At 43.2% G+C, this 19,749-nt stretch overlaps 1 protein-coding gene across 2 annotated transcripts in view; it reads right to left on the reverse strand.

Annotated features, from left to right (window-relative positions):
• Positions 1–18,556, reverse strand: part of PCSK2 (proprotein convertase subtilisin/kexin type 2) — a 208,468-nt gene extending 189,912 nt beyond the window's left edge. For both annotated transcript variants that reach the window (XM_068523829.1, XM_068523828.1), the window contains exon 1: positions 18,380–18,556. In XM_068523829.1, coding sequence (XP_068379930.1) covers positions 18,380–18,556 — 177 coding nt within the window. The remainder of the gene's footprint in view (positions 1–18,379) is intronic.
• Positions 18,557–19,749: the final 1,193 nt, after the last annotated feature.

Below are 19,749 nucleotides of genomic sequence, written 5' to 3' on the forward strand. Positions count from 1 at the left end.
AAAATCATGTGCCTCATGATACAATGCACTGAGAAGGAGACATCACTTACATAATTTCCTTGCCAGAAATACATAACCTGTATTCAGTCAGGAGGAAACATCAGGCAAACCCATAACTGGCTAGTACCCTTCAAAATCTTCAAGATCATAAAAGACAAATAAGGACTGCAGAAATGTTTGAAACCAGAGGAGACTAGGGAGACAGGACAGTTAAATGTAATACAAATCTTGGATTGGATCCTGGATCAGAAAAAAGGACATTAGTGGAACACTTGGAAAACTGTGAACGAAATCTGTAGATTAATTAATAGTGTTATATCAATGTTTTTCCTGGCTTTGATAAATTGTACTATGGTTCTGTCAGACGTTAACTTTGGGAAAGCTGGATAAAGGGTATACGGGAACTTTGTTGCCATTTAAAAAAGAGTAATTTTTTTATTGTGGTAAAATATACAGAATATAAAAATTTTTCATTTTAAAGTTTCAAGTGTACAGTTTAGCGACTTTAAGTACATCTCCATTGTTGAGCAGCCATCACCGCTATCGATATCCAGAACTCTTTTGATCCTGCACGTTCAACTCTACATTCATTAAATGATAACTTCCTATTCTCCCCTCCCCCCAGCCCCTGGCCACCGCCATTCTACCTTCTGTCTCTAAGAATATTACTACTCTGGGACCTCATATAAGTGGAATCATAAAATATTCGTCCTCTTGTGACTGGATTATTTCACTCAGCTGAATATCTTCAAGGTTCATCCATGTGAAGCACTGCCAGAACTCCCTTCCTTTTTAAGGCTGAATAATATTCCATTGTACGTACGTACCACATTTTGTTTATCTGTTCACCAGATGATGGACACTTGGGTTGCTTCCACCTCTTAGCTATTGTGAATTATGCTGCTATGAACATGGGTGAACCTGTGTGCAATTTTTGCCAACTTCTTAAGTCTAAAATTATTCCCAAATTGAAAGTTTTTAAAATGTAAAAATACTTTTAAAATTAAATTTGAATGCCCTTAAGAGGATCATATATTTAAAAATTTCAAGCCAGAGGTCCCACCACTTCCCTTTGTCACATACTGAAGTCACTTCACATGGTTATGTTAACTGAAGGCAGTTGAGTGGCACCCCTTGCTTGGTCTAAGTGCCTCATTTTATAGAGAAAGACATTGTGGCTCAGGGAGGAGCAGGACTTGCCCAGTCAAGAGGGAGCTCTCAACAGAAATCCCTGGTCTCCTTGACTGTAACTCCAGACGCTTCCCACCCACCGCTTCCGTTGCTGTCTCGCTCTATGTGCCGTCCCCCTTGATAACCCTGGCTATGAATCCAACAGATTGCAGGCTGGAATTCCTGACAAGGAGGAGTGCGACTCAAGGACAGCCAGGCTGGCGAGTGACCCTCTGCGGTGTACTTGGGACCCACGACCCGGGATTCTTTGATTAGAAGCACTGTCTTGGCTATGGAAGAAATGGAGTCAATTGGTCTCATAGAGCTGAAATTGGAAACTCGGGCAATAAACAGGTAAACTGACTGACCACAGACTTAACAGGAGATTAACCTGCAGGCACTGGTTATTTTTCTGAGCCCTTTTTGCCTCTTGTCTTTGGAGTGCAGACCCCAAATCCACTGCCCTCTGAGCCTCTGAGAAGCAACTGTCTGGGGAGATCATGTGCAAGCACAAGCTAATCACGGGCAGGGAAAGACAGATGCCGTGCGGCTTACAGTAGTGCAAGGTACCTGCTGCCCACACAGACGTCAGTGAAGAAATGCTTGCGCCTTCCTCCGTTTCTTAAGTAGAATGCTGATCTTCCAAATAGAAAAGACATATTAAAAGCAATCTTAGGTCCCCAAACCCTCACCTGTGTCCCAATACGAAACCTCTCATATATTTCAACACTTAGTATATTCTCAAATGTTTCCTTCGTTTAAACACACACACACACACATACACACACACCCTTCTTTTCTTTTACACCATCACCTTTGTGTCTTAAGGCAAAATACACATGGTTCCAGAAGGAAGGAGAAAAAAAGAAGTGAAAGAAGAATTCACAGCAAATTGTCAGCTTGAAGGTTCAGGCTGGGTGACAGTATAATAACGTTGCTAACTCAGACTTGCAGTTTTTAGAAATTCTCATTATGCCGCGAAATTTTATGGATCCCAGCAACGCTTCTCATTGCCTCTTTTCTGCCCCGCCTGCCTCCTTCTCCCACTGATAACCATGGCTCCAAGCTAAAGCTCCTCTCTGAACCCACACACTCGCTTTCCTCAACAGCCAGGAACCCCAGGGAACTGGCCGCCGATTGTGAACAGATAATAAGGCGTGTTAAATCCTCTTAGAGCCCACTGCCCACCTTCCTTTAGACCAGAGTTCTTTCCCCTCAGGCAACCCCTGGACGCTGGTCTGCGAACATTGTCTCCACCCCAAATTTTGTGCTTCTATGCATTTGCTTGTTTCAGGAATGACCACTGCTTCTCACAGATTCTCAAATGGGTCCGGAGCCCCCAAGCAGCTAGGACTCTCTGGCTCAGACCCATCACTTTTCCTTAAGTGGCTTTGTCCATTGTGCTTATTTTCATGATGCTCAATCATGTTTATTTGGGAGTCTAGTTTGGTAGAACAATGGACTTCATTCCACATATGAAGAAATTTATAATTTTATTTTCAAGGGGAGCTGCTGTCAAGAGGTTCAAGGAATAAAAACTGGGAAGCAATACATCAAGGATTGAAAACTGGTTCAGCTGATAACTGCTTGTCAATTTCATTTAGGGGTCCTGTATTTTACAGGGAGGGCTAGGCTCTGCATTTTACTGACATTTCCTGAGACCATTCTTAATTTCCCCGGATTGCATGCAATCTCTTACGGGTGGGGGACTGCACTTTGCAATAAGGATGAGGGAGAAAGGGAACTGGGTGGAGGTGGGTGGGGTCCCAGGCTCTGCCCTACTGGTACTTATAGGCCAATGAGGAAACACACGGGAAAACTACATTGTGCAATTGACAGAAACATATAATATTATACAAAGAAAGAAGGATAGAAATAAGGAGATTGCAGCTGTGCATTAGACAAGAGAAGGTAAGGAAAGGGGAGAAGGAGAGAGGAAGGGAGACCCTTAGAACTTCTGGGGGAGAGGCAGTGTCAGCTGGTGTGATTTAGATAGCATTAAAAGGTTCCCACTCAGCCCCATCCTAACTTTAATTTGTGTGTGTGTGTGTGTGTGTGTGTATTGAATACTTGCACGAAAGTCCAGTTATCTCTGGGGGGATGGGGTGGGTAACACCCTAAGCCATGGTCAGCTAAATGCCTCACTGAGATTTGCTGACAAGATGGAAGTTCCTAGGGCCAGAAAGGAAGAGAAGAGAATTGAGAGAGGAAGGAGAGGGGCACCAAAGGCATAGTCCTGCCTATGTTACAACCATGCTTCAGCCTGAACAATCTCTTGTTTACAGGTTCTCAATGCTCACCTGTACTGAGTTGCATCTTACCCCCAACCAAAGTTCCTCCACCTTAAAGTTTGGACCTAGGATCACACATCTCAGCTATTTGAATACTCTCACCTCTTTCTGTCTTGCTTTGGAAAAAGAGATGGGTAAAAAGTGGGTCTGGAGAATAACAGGGAAAGGCCACCTCCTCTCCTGCACAAGACTCTTCCTTTGTCTTCTGCCTCAACAGGACCAACATTAATTGCCTCTGTTGTCACGCTCTTAGGTGATTCACAAAGAAGCTCCGAGAACATGATTAGCGACTGAGAGTTGGAGAGATAAGCAAACCCATGGAGGTAGTTTGTGGCTCTGGTGGCTGAGGAGCCGCAGGGGTCCTCATTACGGTTCTCTAACCTTGGAGAAAGCCTCTCAGGCACTTGAGTTTCAGTCCTGTATCACCATGATAATGTGTGCTACAAACGACCAAAAATCTTAGTAGCTCCAAACAGAAACCAATTATTTAGCTCACGATTTCCTGGGTCAACAATTTAAGCTCACTGAGTAGTTGTTCAAGTATTGACTTCATTAAAATTAAAAACTTCTGTGAAAGACAGTATCAAGAGAATTTAGAAAACAAGTGACAGACTGGGAGAAAATATTTGCAGAGGATACATAAAGGATTGCTATCCAACATATACAAAGAACTTTTAAAATTCAACAATCAGAAAACAAAGAACCCAATTTAAAAATGGGTCAAGGACCATAACAGATGCCTCGCCAGTGAAGACATACAAGTGGCAAATAAGCATATGAAGAGATACTCCACATCGCATGTCATGAGGAATTACAAATTAAAACCACAATGACACATCATTACACATCTATTAGAATGGCCCAAATCTGGAATGCCGACAACACGAAATGCTGGTGAGAAGGTGGAGCAACAGGAAATCTCATACATTGTTGGTGAGGATGCAGAATGGCACAGCCACTCTGGAAGACAGTTTGGCAGTTTCTTACAAAGCTAAACATACTATTACCATATAATCCAGCAATTGCACTTCTTGGTATTTACCCAAATGAGCTGAAAACTCATGTTCAGACAAAAACCTGCACACAGATGTTTATAGCAGCTTTGTTCATAACTGTCAATATTTGGAAGCATCCAAGATGTCCTTCAGTAGATGAATGGGTAAATAAACTGTGGTACGTCTAGATAATGGAATATTATTCAGTGCTAAAAAGAAACGAGCTATCAAACCACAAAAAGACATATTACTAAAGCAAAGGAAGCCAGTTGGAAAAGTCTGAATGAGTCCAACTATCTAAAATTCCTGAAAAGGCAGAACTGTGCAGAGAAAAATAAGATCAGTGTTTGCCAGGGGATGCGGGTGGGGGCAGAGAAGAACAGGCAGAGCACAGAGAATTTGGGGGAAGTTAAGAGATTTTGTATGATATTATCATGATAGATATATGTCATTAAACTCATGTCAAAACCTACAGAATTTACACTAAGGGTGAACCCTACGGTAAACTATGAATTTTGGGCAATTATAATGTGTCAATGTGGGTTCATCTTTGGTAAAAATGTACCATTCTGGTGAGTGATGTTGATAAAAGTAGACAGTATGAGTGTGTAGGGGCAGGGGTATATGAGAAATCTCTGTACCTTCCTTAATTGTTGTCCACTTAAAGTGGCTTTTAAAAAATAGTCCTGAAAATAATATAGCCCATTTCAGTGGATTCCAATTGCTATAATGACCCAAACGGAGAGCAACGTGTTGGAAATGGAATATAGAGTATGTGGCTTTTATTGTTTTAATTTTTATTTATTATTTTTCTTTATTTTGATCATTCTTTTCCTTTTATTTTTTGAAGGGGCCTAGATGGGCAGTGAATAAAATGGAGATGAGGAGCTGGGCATTTTGAATATATCTAATGATTCTAAAACTATGAAAGGGTATAATAATTGGAACTGTTCAATAAGAAGTCATTCCATTCTTAGCAGAGAGGCATATGGAGGCACAAAAAATATGCTATCTCATAAAAATCAATCAACAAGAAACAGGCCAAGACAATTTCATATTGAAGGCAAATAAGCCACATTATTTAGATGAATAAAGTAAATATGATTTCACTAGAGGAGTGGAAGGCTTGACAGCTCCTTTGAACAGATGCCGCTCATACCGCAGAGGAGCCTAATTGTTTATTTGCGCCTCCAGCTCCTCTGTCAACAGAAGGAGGCCTGTGGTGTGAGGACTCATTTCTTTGAGTAACCAGATGTGACAGAGAATCTTATTCAGCCTGAACTTATCAGGGCATAGTGTAAGGTTAGCCTGCTCTGAGGAGGTCCTCTGGGTATAGAACCAGAAACCAGTTGCTAAACAGAGTTTTCCACACCCCAGCACATAAAATAGGTAACTTGTAAGAGACTGGATGGAACCATCAGATCAGGGGAAGTCTTATAAACTGGTCTAGAGAACTATAATATGCTTTCTGTTGCACATAAATCTAAATACGTTACCTTTCTGTCTGTAAAACCCATCCCTTTCGATGTGCTCTATCTCTGCAGGGCTCAATAAAAACTTGTCAATAAAATATGACTGTATGGATGGATGTTCCTTTGGATTAGCTATTTGTAAGGGGGGAATTAGCTATCTGAGGGGAAGTGAGAGGGGAGAGTGGAAAATCCTTGACCCAGCACTCAGGACACCTGGCTCTAGGCCCACCTTGCCCATTTCTACACTTCTCCTAGGTATTGTTCTCCATGGACAACACTCAACTCTCTTCTGTGATTCTAAGAGCTGCTCTTCCCTATGACCAGGAGCACAAAAATACCAAACGGCTAGTGTTGTCCAGGGTTGTTTGTTTTTGTGGAATGGAGCTACTGGTCCACAGTGGGACTCAAAACACTCCCAAGAACCTACACAACTTATTTATATCAAGTCTAAAATGACAGTCAGACAATGAGGTAGGTGAAGAATAGCTGACCCTCAGCCTCATTCACAAACAGTTCCTTTCTAACCTAAGGCAAAATTTCCATGTATTATCTCAGAAATGAAAATGTAAGAACATGCATTCTTCCTTTGGACTATCAGGGAGTAAGCTACTTATCAGGAGTGCTGGGATGACATTACTGTCCTGGCTTTTCTTTTTGGCTTCTAAGTTAGGGGGCTTGTTTTAGATTCATGTATCTGTGTGTCTGGGAGGAAGTAGTATGCATTTAGTGATTTTGTTCTTAGCTGGAATAAATTTCATGGATAGAATTGGCTGCCTCTACCAGCCATCCACTGTGGCTTCAAAGACAATAATTAAGCTATTATTATCCCTGATGTCATCAGCCAGTGGTGGTAGGATCAAAGGCATGATTCCCTAGTAGCAACATCTGTTAAAAGGGATGGTGCTACCTGCTTCCAGGATATGAATGATTCCCTGGGACAAAGGAACAAGGCTGGGAGATCCAGGCCCCTCTACTTCACTACTAGCTCAACTTGTTTTTCTAGGGTTACCTGTATATGGCCGCTCTGCTATACTTTCCAAGTATCCTTCAATGTCTCCTTCTACTTATCCACAAAATCCACTCTCCAAACATGGTGTGGGTGACCCCTCATGAACCATCCTCAGTCCACTTTTTTGGTTTCATCTCCCAAGAATGTTGTCTAGTCAGGCAACACTAATTGTAATCCTTCTAAAATTCCGGTGCACTTTGTTTCGCGTGCTGTACCATCCTCAATAAACTCCCTTTTATTTTAACTTGTTGAAACTATGAGCCTCAATGCAAACTCACCTCGACTTGGCACTGCCTGCCTTGTGAAGGCTTCCCTTCTGCTTCACATGTCCTATATCACAGATCTCTCACAAAACATATTGCCAGTACTCTGGTTGCTCATATAGAGCACTCCTACTTGTCTGTGATTCCTGTATTTTATCTAACCTGTGCCTTCCGTGTAGCAGATGATGTTTTGATGCCCTTCCTGCATTCCCTTTACCTACCCTGGAGGTCCCCTATAGACAGTGCCTGTACATGCCACAGTCCTCATGCATCTCTCTGCCTGAGGGTGTTCTCTGAGTGTGGAAGCAGGCTTGGCCTGCTTGGGGCAAGCAGAAGTGCAAGGGATTTGATGCCCCTCAGGTGTAACCCTCAACCGAGGAAGAATGGGAGCTGGTGGCTACATTTCCTAGCTTCCTCACCCTTGGATGGGATAACTCAGAAATGCTGCAACCCCCAGACTCTTCGGTAGGAGAATGTTGCAGAAGTGGCCCTCGTTTGTTTATGTCTCTCTGTATCAATTCCTTAGGATACTTCCCTCCTGCACTGACTCTGAGCTTGGCCATATGGCTTGCATTGGCCAATGGGACTTAATAAATGTGACACAACCAAAGACTTGAAAAGGGTTTACACACTGGAGCTTGATCGCTCCTTAATATCTGAAAACTTTCTTACTTGTCCCAAAGTCCATGTCTCAGTGCCTGATATCATACTTGCTTATTGAATACGCTAAGTACGTGTTTATTGAATGAACGGAATATTCTTCTGCTTCTGCGCTTCCCCCGCTATGACGGTGCTCCTGTTACTTTGTTTGTCCATTGGTTTCAAACTTCCATAACTTTTCTTTGGTCCTTTCCTCCTTTCTAAGTTAATGGCCAGAATGGCTTGTTTCGGGCTTCAACTTCTGGGTCCAAATTTGCTTCATGCCAAGCCTCATTGAAGACACACTCTCCAAGGTTCCCTTTGGCCTGATTCTGCACCCCACCCCATGGTGCTACCCCTGGACTTTAAGAGATCCACAGTGGCTTGTTTCCCATCCCTCTCCCCCCATCTCAGGCCCTGCAAGCTCTCTCTTGGTCTCCCATTCCTGGTTGACACTCCCTAGAAACACAGTCAACAGGAACTGACTAGAATTGACTCTTTCATGCCAACTACCTTCTTATGTTTGAACTCCCATCATTTTTGAAGAGAACTGATAGCCTTCTGATGAAACTGATATTTTCCCCTCTTCACAGAAGTGAAGAACAAGCTAAGGGCAAGGAAAGATAGGATTTGTGGATCTCCTTGCTCTCCTCTGTCATGGGCTTCTTAATTTCTCATTAAGTCACAAAATTTTAGGCTATTAATGGTAGTTAATTAATTGAAGTCATTTAACACAGATACAAATTAGGATAGTCTTATAACGTTTCCTCGCATGCGTGGTTTTCCTCATTGCGGTATCTCATGACACATCTGTCTGTCATTTAGTGAGCATCTGATGATAATGCTAAGCCTTTAGAATGTTTTCTAACCGTTGATTTTGATATTTATTAAGTGCTTGCTAAAAGTACAGCACTGTGCTCGTCCGTCACTAAGGGGGCAGTCAAAGAAATATAAAATTCCTATTCTAGCTTTTTACCAAGTGTTAATCCAATAGGTTTTTGTTTTTTGTTTTTTTGCTGCACCATGCAGCTTGCAGGATCTTAGTTCCCCGACCAGGGATTGATTGAACCCGGGTCCATTGCAGTGAAAGCCCGGAGTCCTAACCACTGGACTGCCAGGGAATTCCCCAGTAGGTTGTTGTTGGTGTGGAATCCCTGAACTTATAACTTTCCCAGTTTTGTTTGGGAAACTGGAATCTGTAAAAATTTTAGGGGTAAATTTGAGAAAAGCAGACCAGGAGGACCTGAAATGAACTGGTAACCAACAGGTTGGTTTATATGGCTAATCACTCATAGAAATCTCTCTCAATCTGGTTCTCTCTTCCAGCATGAAAGGCTGGTGCAGTGGTTCTGGTGATGCATCGTCTGAACCAACGTCAGGGAGCAACAGGGTTCCAATGCTCATTGCAAATAGTTGGGAACATAAACATCATGTTTGATCTCCGTTTCCTCATGTATAAAATTAAGGGTTAAACTAATGCCTTTCCAAGGTCTCTTCCTGCTCTGACAGGCTGTAATTCCATAATTTCAGTTACTATTTGTTAAAATTTAAATTAGTCTGGATAAATCTGTTAGAATAATCAGTCAAGTATGTCACAGTATTTTGGTGGGGTACCAATCTCCAAGTGGTCTGACAAGTGTTTAGAAACCATTACCATAAAAATCATTAAAACCAAATAAATTTGTCACCATAATAATACTTTTCTTGTCCTCCCTTTACCACTATATTTTCTGAAGGAACTGTCTACACTTGATACCTCTACTTCATCATACTTACTGCAGCCTTCACAATTTGGCTTCCTTCCGGTCATAGACACTATCACTTTCCTGCTTACATCCCTTTGGGCCTTAGCATTTAGTGCATGAAAGCCTCTGGATCTATTTGTATGAGAGTTTTCTCTGGCGGCCAAATTCTGCTCTGTTTGAGCATTTGCCAAGTCAAAATGCTGGAGAGTCAAAGCCACCCAGGAAAAACTATCAATCATGTAAAATTATCTGATTGCAATTGGCATATAAATACCGCAGTTCCCTCACCCCTCAGGCAGGATGACTCTCAGATGTGTTCTAAACCATCTCCCAGAGTTTCCTGGTGGGATTGAGCCCCGGTTACCCACAGTGACAACTTGTGCTATAATACACCCTTAATTCCTGCCTTCCCTTCCTGGTCTCAATTCCCCACTCCCCTACTGGTATTTCCTAGAATCATGCCGTGGATAAACAACTTGCATTTAATCCTTGTCCCAGGGACTGCTCCTGGGGACCCAAACCGACATATTGTACTTCTCCTCTTCCCATGTGCTAAGGTGCCTCCTCCAATCGCACCAATGACTTCATCTCCAAAACCAGTGGCCACCGTTGCCCCATTCTTTCTTAATCCTCATCTCCATTCCTTTCACGGCCCTGCACTTTCTCAATTAATCTTCCATATCCCTAACTGTCCAAGTTCCGTCTCCTCTTTCTCCCTCCACGCCCAAAGTTCTCCAAGATTTTGTGCTAGAACCTCTTCTCTTCGTTTTCTCTCCACACTCTCCCTTGGCAGTGCTATTTAGCTTTGGCACAACTGAGGTGCACGAGGATGGATGCTTGTGCATTTGACTTTCAGCTCCTTGACCACCTTCACCTCTTTTTGGCTTTGGTAACTCACCTCCATGGACCTCATCATTGTCTGGAAATGCTCAATTTTGGGAGTCTTGAGTTCCAACACCCTACTCACTAACCATAGCTTTCTCCCTTTCAGCTCTCTCACTACTAATCCCAATTAACCTTCTCTTCTATTTTATGGATATTCCATTTTTTAAAACTCCATTTCCTTCTCTCCCTACTTCCACCACCCCCACTTGAGTGCTATTGAAGAAAATGACTCAGTTGCTGCTGCTATAAATCCATGCTCTCCCACTTGGCCCCTCAGTACTGGCCAGAAGTCATTACCGGTCCTTTGTCAGAATCCTCTCCCATCCCCATTTGCAGAGCACAAAATTTTATCTCTTTTGAAGCCCCCAACCCAGCACCACTTCCCTCACTCTAAGAATTGACCTTGCCTCCTACACCTTTGAAATAACTGTGACTCCTAAGTGGATATTCTCCTGATATCCTCCTCTGTGACCTAAAAACTGAACTTCATCTGCTCATTCTTCTCTCTTTTATCTCAAAGAGAGGAGAGTTCCTTTTTCATGTACAGGCTAATCCCTTCGCTTTTCAATAAAACCCAGCTAACCAAGAGATGAATGAAAATGAAGAATTTGGGACTGAAGAAGTTCTGGTAAAAGGACTTGTGATGAAATTAGAATTTAAGAAAAACTAGGAGAAGAATTGGGTGTTTAGGGGAGTCAATGCCACATTTAAAGTTATAAATGAAGGGCCACTCTAGGATCCTACAGTTTTCTTCATGTTCTTGTCAACTTTCTAATGGGGAAACTATCAGCATGTTGTAACATTCTTAAGTCTATTTCACTCTATATCAGAAAATTAACAGTTTGTGTCAATGTTTCACTTTCAACCTAAGAGTTTATTATTTTCAATTATTCTCATCAGAGGATCTCAACATATCACAACATTATCCAAAAAGCCATGGTCAAATGAGCTTTAGGGACAAAAACAATTTGTCAAGAGAGTTTACTGCAAAAGTTTATTGCTTTTTCTATATACCTCATGTAGAAGCAATCAATTAATATGCAATCATTACATTTAGGATAGAAGAGAGTTAACTCAGATTTAATTTCTTGATTCCCTAACCATTAGAGGATTTTAGCCACTGGATCATCTTTAGCTATAACAAATACATCTTAGTAGACAAAGTCAAGCTGTAATTCCTGTTTTTCAACTGCCCTGTGATTCTTTGAATCTCAACTAATATATTCCAGAAATTTAGCACAGTGTTTCTGTTCAAAATGATGAACCTGAGCTCAAATGTAAAATAAAGCCACTGCTGTAGTGAGGGGAAAACACTTGAACTTCAGGTTTCACCTTTTTTTTTTAAGCCTGACTTCTCTGAGCAGTTATAGCTGAATATATAACTATTGCAAATTTAACTATCAGCATTACTCTCTGATGTGCTATAACATTATGATCTACAACTAATAAGACCTTTTGAAATAGAAATTGATTTCTAGATAGTCATTCATTTGAGAAAAAGAGGTGTAATTTCCCCCCTTCTTTTGTATTTATCAAGTTTTAACTGCAGGCTTTATTTTCTCTGCTCAAAGAACTCATGTATTCTACTATTGATAATTTCTAAGTTGGGAATCTTAGGGAAAAACAGGAGTCTGTCAGTCAGTGATTTGCTGGTTGTTAACTACTTCTATTTCCTAGCTAAATTTCTGCCTATTAATAAATGGATATTACAGGGGTAGTTTCTTAAGACTAGTTCTTCAAGTACTTTCTCTCTGAGCTGACGGCTTAAACCATCATCTTGTGACCCAAGTGTCTTTATCAGTCAAGAAGCACAGAATGAGTATCTACTATGAGTAGGGCATACTGGTTGCCAGTGCGAGCAACAGAGAGTTGAATGGATTTTATATTCTTGCTGGAGAAGACAAGTCACAAAGACCTGAAAAGTTGGTTGATGTTATGAGATGAAAATCTAAGAACTCTCATAAGCTTTTAGATTATTGTTGTTGTGATTTGCCTTGGTTTGGTTGCAAAGTTTGGAGAGTCATTTCAACAGCTTGAGAAAAGGAATATTTATGGAGAATGTATTGGTTTAGGTAATACTGGTTGTTCTAAAGATAAACTCCCAAATCTCAGTGCCTTAATGTAATAGTTTAATTTCTGCTTCACATAAGGAATGAGAAATTCTAAGTCAGGAATCAGGGACCTGGGCTCCTTTCATGTTGTGACTCTGCCATCTTTAGCATTTGCTTCCAGAGTTACTGTTCTCAATCACATCAAGCCTCAGAATAGAAAAGAGTGTGGAAAATCAACCTACACGGAGTTTTTATGCATCAGGCATACAAGAAAAGCACATCACTTCTGCTTACAATACATTGTCTGGAATTGTCATATGACCACACCTACCTGCAAAGCAGACTGGGAAATGTGGTCTTTCTGTGGCTCCTGTAGAAGAGGAAATTAGTTTGGTGACTAGCTTTAAGCCTCTGTCACAGAGTTCTTTGGCTGGGAATTTGGGCTGGAAGTTATTAGAAACTCAGATGCAATGTTTGCATCTCCCACAACCTGGATGGGCTTTCTCATGCCAACTAGACTCCATTCTCCATTCTATAGCAACTAATGGGTCACATTTCCTAAAGAAGCCAGTATGACTGGTTGAGATAATTACCATGGTCTGTAACAAATTGTAGACCACTGAATTATTTGGGCCAGGCCATCTCATGGACCATGGTTGACTCATGGATGGGTTGCCATTGGGTTGAGTGTCTATTCCTCACTCAATCAGTTGTCACTCCTGAGAAAGTATAACCCACAACTGCTTTCTTGAGTAAAAAAAAAAAATTGTGGCTAGGTCATCACCTTATTATTATTACTACTACCAATAATAGGTTTTTATTCTATGCACTCAGCACTGTGTCCAGAACCTTACATGCACTATATTATTGATTTTTCACAACCCCCATATTTTGTTAACCATTTCAAATAAAATAAGCCTCTGAGGGATTTCATAACTTAGCCAAGTTTCCGGTGCTGTCTAATCCAAATCCTGTCATCTTTACCTTTTAACATCACTGTTCCTGGTTTCCTTCAGCCACAGAGGGGCTTTGGGCATGGCGAGTGCTGTGACAGATATGACTGGTGACTGGTCCAAGGGAAAGGAACAGATTATATGCAATAGAAGTTCCAAAGAGATAGAAAACAACCAGAGAAGGCATGAGGGATGAACTTGGACTTGACCTAAGGCATAATGTATTAAGTTGGGGTCCAAAAGGAACTCATGGCAGTCATGTTGGGGAAATGGGTTTCTGGGCTCTTTCCCTTTAGCTATCATGATAGTAGATCTTGTAGTTCCAGAAAAACTGTCCCTTAAGGGTTTTTAAGATAGGAATCTTTTTGGAAATACTTAGGATCAAATCTTTTTCCTGTTATTTCTGCCTTCGTCCCCCAAACTACGTTAAGAGGACGGGGGAATATGGTTAGAGAATTCTTTTGACTGACAATTGATTGTGTGTGGAAGTGAAAGTAAAATTATATAATATGGATTCAATATTGTTGGGACATTAAAACACCATTAAAAGGGTGAGAATAAATATTCAAAATACATATATCTGACAAAAGATTCCTATCCATAATAGGTAAAGAACTCCTACAAACCTAAAGCTAAAAAACTACCCAAGTGAGCAAGAGGGGGACTTATGGAATGCTGATAATATTTTATCTCTTGATTTAGGTGCTGGTTACACATGTGTGCCCAGTTCATGAAAATTTATCAAGTTATGCTCTTTCCTAAATTATATTATACTTCAATAAAATTAAAATGACCAGAAGTTTATTCTTTCATTACATAACAGCACAATTATTAGATTAAAAATTTTTTTTAACAATTATACATATAAGAGCAGTCACATGATTTTACTTGTTTAATCATCCTAGCCTCAGTTCTACATGGATAAAAAATAAAACATATTATAGTAAAAGAAAAAAACTTAATTGTCAGTTGTTTGGATTTCTACCTTAATTCTCACATGATTTTTGGCCAACCCTCAACACATTAATAAATAATTTTCATTTTCTTTTTCAAAGGAATTAAAATTAGTAGTGTATTGAGAATTTTAAGGCAATCTTTAGAATAATTGTCATTATTGCAAACTCACTCATTCTCCTAGACATATGCATCTTCTCTGGTGAACTTACATCTTTGGGCCACAACATGATAAAATAGAAAATTTTAGTCTCAACACATCTTTCTGAGGGTAAAGTTATAGGTATTTTTATTCCTTTTGAGAGAGGAAATATAATTGTTTGCTCATGGTCTTGTAAGAGTTAGGCAAAATAATCAACAAATATTCATTGAGCACCTTATATATAGGACACTGTGCTAAATATAGAGGTTATAAAAAGACATAATATATTGTCTCTTGGGAGATTTACAACTTATCTGAAGAAGTGTATACTCATACACATTGGTTAACAACATATGTTAATACCAAATAAGTGTTAAATATATTGTAGAAAAAAGAAATAAAGGAAAGGAAAAATATCTGAACTCTAAAATGGTGCCCAAAAGGCAGAGTTCTTGGCAGTCACGGAAGGCTTCCTGGAGGCAGCATGATAGAAAAACAAAATTATTTTGGCTTTAAATCTGAGTTTTTTTCACTTTCCAGATATAAGCAGTTACTTTTAACCTCTTAGAGCTTTAAGATTTTCATCTGAGAATCAGAGCTGATGCCAATAATTTCTACCTCACAGAGTCGTGAGGTTAGATGAGATAACTTTGTAAAATAGTAGGTCCCTCCCTTCTTTCATATGAATAAATAATTACTGAGAATCTTTGCTGTCTGACACTGAGCGTCTGGAAGGATGGGGTGGTAGGGGGTTGGGAGGTATCCTAGGTGTTAGAAAGAGGAAGGAGAAGGAGGTATTGGGGGTTTAAAATGAAAAAATGAATAAGAAATGTTGACAAAAGTACAGTACAGCATGACGAAAAGAAGACGGGACAGTGTTTGGGAGACCTGGAGGAATAAATAAAACTAAGGAAGTTTTCTTACAGCCTGGCAATAATATGCTGGCTCTGGTGAGGAAACCAGAAATATAGAAGATCCCATCCCTGAATGTTTAACTTTTAAGTGGGTAGACAATACTTACACCCATATTTACTTACATATATGAACTGACTAGAGGACAAGTAATGAAATGTCCTAGCTTATGTCATGCAGTCTTTGCTTTTTAATCCCACAGGAATTTGGAGAAGGGAAAGCTCATGGCATCAGGGAAAGTTTGGAGCTCAGTCTTGGGGGATGGGTGGACATGGATCCAAAGGAGGAAAAGAGGGTTTATTCCAGACAAGTGTAGCTTCGTGCAACAATTCATCAGAAGTCTCTTGCCATAGACTGATGTTTACTTAAATATGTATCAGAGCAAAAATCATTTGGATAAGAGTACTTCTGAGAGGTTATGGACAGGTAAGTAGGAGATGGCAAGGTAAAAAGCCCATTTCTCCTGGATGGGAACTGCCCGTTTGAGACTGTAATGCAAAACCAGTGGGCTCCTCTCCAAGAAAGGATGGGAAAGAGGCTTAGGTATCTGATTTCGCCCCAAAGTATGAGTTCCCTGAGATTTTAAGATAAGTGTATTGAGAGGATTCAGATTCATTTATGGTGAGATTGTCTCTACACCTCCTTGTTCAAGTTCCATCACCAAAACTTTAAGAATCCTTCATTAGGCTGTTCACCTCTATACAAAAAAGAAGTAAGCTTCCTGGAGAAAATATGTTACGCCGTTATCAGTCTCAGCTACACCTAGATTTGGTTACATCTCTAAGATCAAACGCTAAGGGCATATTTTCAAAAGCGGAAGTAAAGAGGATAGTGCTGTCTGCCCACCCCATGGAAAGGGCCCTGGTATGGGGAGAGAGTAACAGGTATTTCTGCATCAACCGCAGCCCTTTCACAGAGCTTTTGTTTTGCTTTTGTTTTTTTAAGAGCCTTTTTAAAGAACCTGATGCCACATCCCTTTTCAGCATACCCTAAAGGCCAACGTACCCTGCAGAGCACTTAGCTTGGTGTGGCATGTACTAAGGGGTGAAGAACATAAGTTCATCTCTGAAAGATCTGGGTGTAAATTCTTGGCTGTTTTCATCTTGGGCCTTTATCTGAGCCAATTTCCTTATCAGAACCATCGGCTTAATAATAATAGTAGCTTCCTCAGAGTTGTTGAGAGTATTAAAGAAAAGTATTAAAGAAGAGTAGCTTCCTCAGAGTTGTTGAGCGTATTAAAGAAAAGTAAGGACTGCATCACATAAAGGTGTCCTATAACTGTCAGCTAATAATAATCACTACTATATTTATGGCGCCTGGGTCCTGGATCTTGCCAAGTTTGGGGCAGGGGTAAGGGTGGGAAGGAAGGAGGGTCTCCTTGTTTACTGTATTGGCGGCACTCTGTAAACAGCCCCCGGGCCCTGGGCTAGAGCGGCGGCGGGTTGCACCCTCAGCTGGCGTCTCCTCTCCCCTGCTCCACCCACACGCTTCCCGGGAGCAACAAGTCCCTCTGCGGGACCCGCCCGCGCGCCACAGGCAGACCCGGCGCCGCCTCCCAGACCTCTGTCAAACTCACTTGTCAAACCCATTTGGGGTCGAAATCGCGGTGGCCAACGCCCTGCGGAGGCGGGAGAACCCGCAGCAGGTGAAGGAGCCTTGCGGCGGCTGGGAGGGAGGCTGGAGACGTGGGAAGTTCGGACCGAAGGGACTGAGTCCCAGTTCGCGCTGCCCTTGCGAGGCAAGAGCAGCACAGAAGCACCCACCGCTCAACTCTAGCTTCTCTCCTGGGATCAGGAGGGAGGAAACGGGACCCGGAATCCCACAGACCTCCCCCCGGTCAGCGCTCTGGTCGACAGATCGCATCCCTCCCGTCCTCCAGGTTCAGCTCGCCCCGGTCTCTCCTTGCACCCTCACTCCACCGCACCCCTCGCCAGGTCCCCTAAGGACACTTGAGATCCCTGGCGAGATATTTCGCAGGAAGCAGGTAGGTCAGCCACGGCCCCCATCCGGCGCTCTCCACTCCCTTCCCTCCCAGACTGGGTACCCTAGCGTCTCCAAAGGAGTCCCGAGGCATCTGAGGCTGGGGACCTCATCCAGCTGCCCAAACGGTTGAACTCTGACAACTTCTTGGAACGGGGATCCCCGCTTTCTTGTGGGAAAGCCAAGTTGGCCGCCCACATACCAGGAGAGACACCCCGAGTTCTCCGTAGGGAACTACCCTCAAAATCTACCTCTCCAGCGTCTACAGCTGCGAGTTGAGAGCTAGAGAGATGAGTACGCTTCGGGGTGGGCGGGCGTGGGCGGGGGCGGGGGAAGTTCAGCCCCGATTTTGGAAAGAAAAACCAGTTCTGTCTCCAAGTCTCCTGGAGCCAGGGAGCTGTCTTCCCTGGAAAAGAGCTGGGACAGGAGTCAGGGAGGGAAGTCCTCCTGGCGCCGGGTTCGAAAAGCGCGGAGACGAATCGCAGTGTCCAAGCTTCCAGCCTAGTGCGTCGGAAACTACCCGTTCTCCGGGAGGCAGGGGCGGGGGAAACATCCCTGACGAGTCTGCCAACGCCAAGCCCAGCTGTTCAGCACTTCCTACCTCATCCCCAGGCAGCCTTGAGAACTTGGTAGCTCGGACAGCAGCCCGGGCGCACCGCATTGTTTGAAAGGTGTTATCCTGTTTTCGCCCCCAAGTCAAAGAGCAATAAATTGTTTTTATGACCTTACGAGTTCAATTTGAAGGGCATTTTAATTACATAACCCGTGAAAGATCACCGGAGGCAACGTTGTGTTAAAGAGCCGATGGCAGAATATCTGCATCGCGCAAGAAAGAGAGAAAACTTGCAAATCTGCAATGAGATTGCGCAGGGCTGCCCCCGTTTTGAAACAACATGCGAAATGCAAGAGAGGTCTTACCTTTCGGACTCCAAAACCGTGTTCTGCTGCAACTTGGCGAGCTTCTTCCTCTCCTCCTTTATGCAACTCCACAAGAAAATGATTCGTGAAGACCGGTCTCTCGGCAGATGCAAAAACCATGACACAGAAGAGGAACCCGGCGGCCGCCTTCCACTGGGAGACACAGCCACCTTTCATCTTTCTTTGGGAGTGAAAAGTGGTGTTAGGAGGCGCGCAGGCTGGCGGAGCAGTGGTCCCGCAAGGAAGGTGCAAATAAAAAAAAAAAGAAAAAAATATATATATAGTTTTTGTTGTTGCTTGTTTTTAAAAAATCTTTGTGTAGAGAAAAACACTGACTAGGGGTTTGGAAAGGAGCAAATCAGTGTGTGTTCTCTAGCATCTGGCTGGCGGGGAAGCCGTGCAGTCAGGCAGCCCGGCTTGCTCGCAGAGGTGCTAATGTGGAGAGCTGTGTGTATCTCAGAGAAAGAGCGAGTGTATCTGTGCCTGATGCTAAATCTGCATTTTCAGCTCCTCCTCAGCTCCAATTCCACTGGGGCGGGAGGAAGGCTCCAGCCTGGGTGACGTGCGCCCGCCGGCAGCCAATGAGGGCTGCAGAAGCGGCGGGTCCCGCCCTGGGCCGCCCCGGGCCCGCCCCTGCCCGCCCCCAGCCGGGCAGGTCCGCCTCCGCCGGCGGGGGGCGCCGCGCGGCGAGCCCGCGCCCCCGCCCCTTTCAGCACCCTGGAGAGCGCCTCCACCTCCACCCGGGCCCGCGCGCTCCCAGGAAAATCCCCCCAGCTGTAATCTGGTCGGCGGCGCCGGAGTGATGTCATTGTTTGTGGAAATCTGCAGGGCTCTGGAAAGGGAATTACTGTGTGTGCCGCTCTCTGAGGCCCCGAGGGGAGCTGGGGCACCGGCCTCTCCCGGTTCTTCTTCCCTGTTTATTTTCTGCTGCAAAACAACTCTCTCTCTCTCTCTCTCTCTCTCACACGCACACACACACACACACACACACTCACACACACACACACACACACAAGCACTCAAGGCATACTTGCTTCCCCTTCTCTCAATAACAAAGCAAACATCAACCCTCCTCCCGCCACTTTGGGCAAATCCCAGGGCAGGGCTGCTCCCCTTCCTGGCAGGGGAGGGGGGCGTTGGGGAAAGTAGCCTTCTTGGGGTGACTCATGGGGGCGAGAGTGCAGAAGCGAGCTATTTTTTAATTATTTTGTAGGCTCCAGGCGGGTCTGGAACTAAACAGCTGGGAAGCCTGGCAGGAGATCAGGCTCGCCCCCATCAGTAAGTGTGAAGAGATGAGACCCCTCCAGAAGTCTGGGCTGCTCCGCTGAGACTGCCTTCAAGAAAGCCGCGGCCGGGATCGCCATGCCTCG

This window comes from Eschrichtius robustus, chromosome 16 (genome assembly GCF_028021215.1).
Source record: "Eschrichtius robustus isolate mEscRob2 chromosome 16, mEscRob2.pri, whole genome shotgun sequence".
Taxonomy (NCBI): domain Eukaryota; kingdom Metazoa; phylum Chordata; class Mammalia; order Artiodactyla; family Eschrichtiidae; genus Eschrichtius; species Eschrichtius robustus.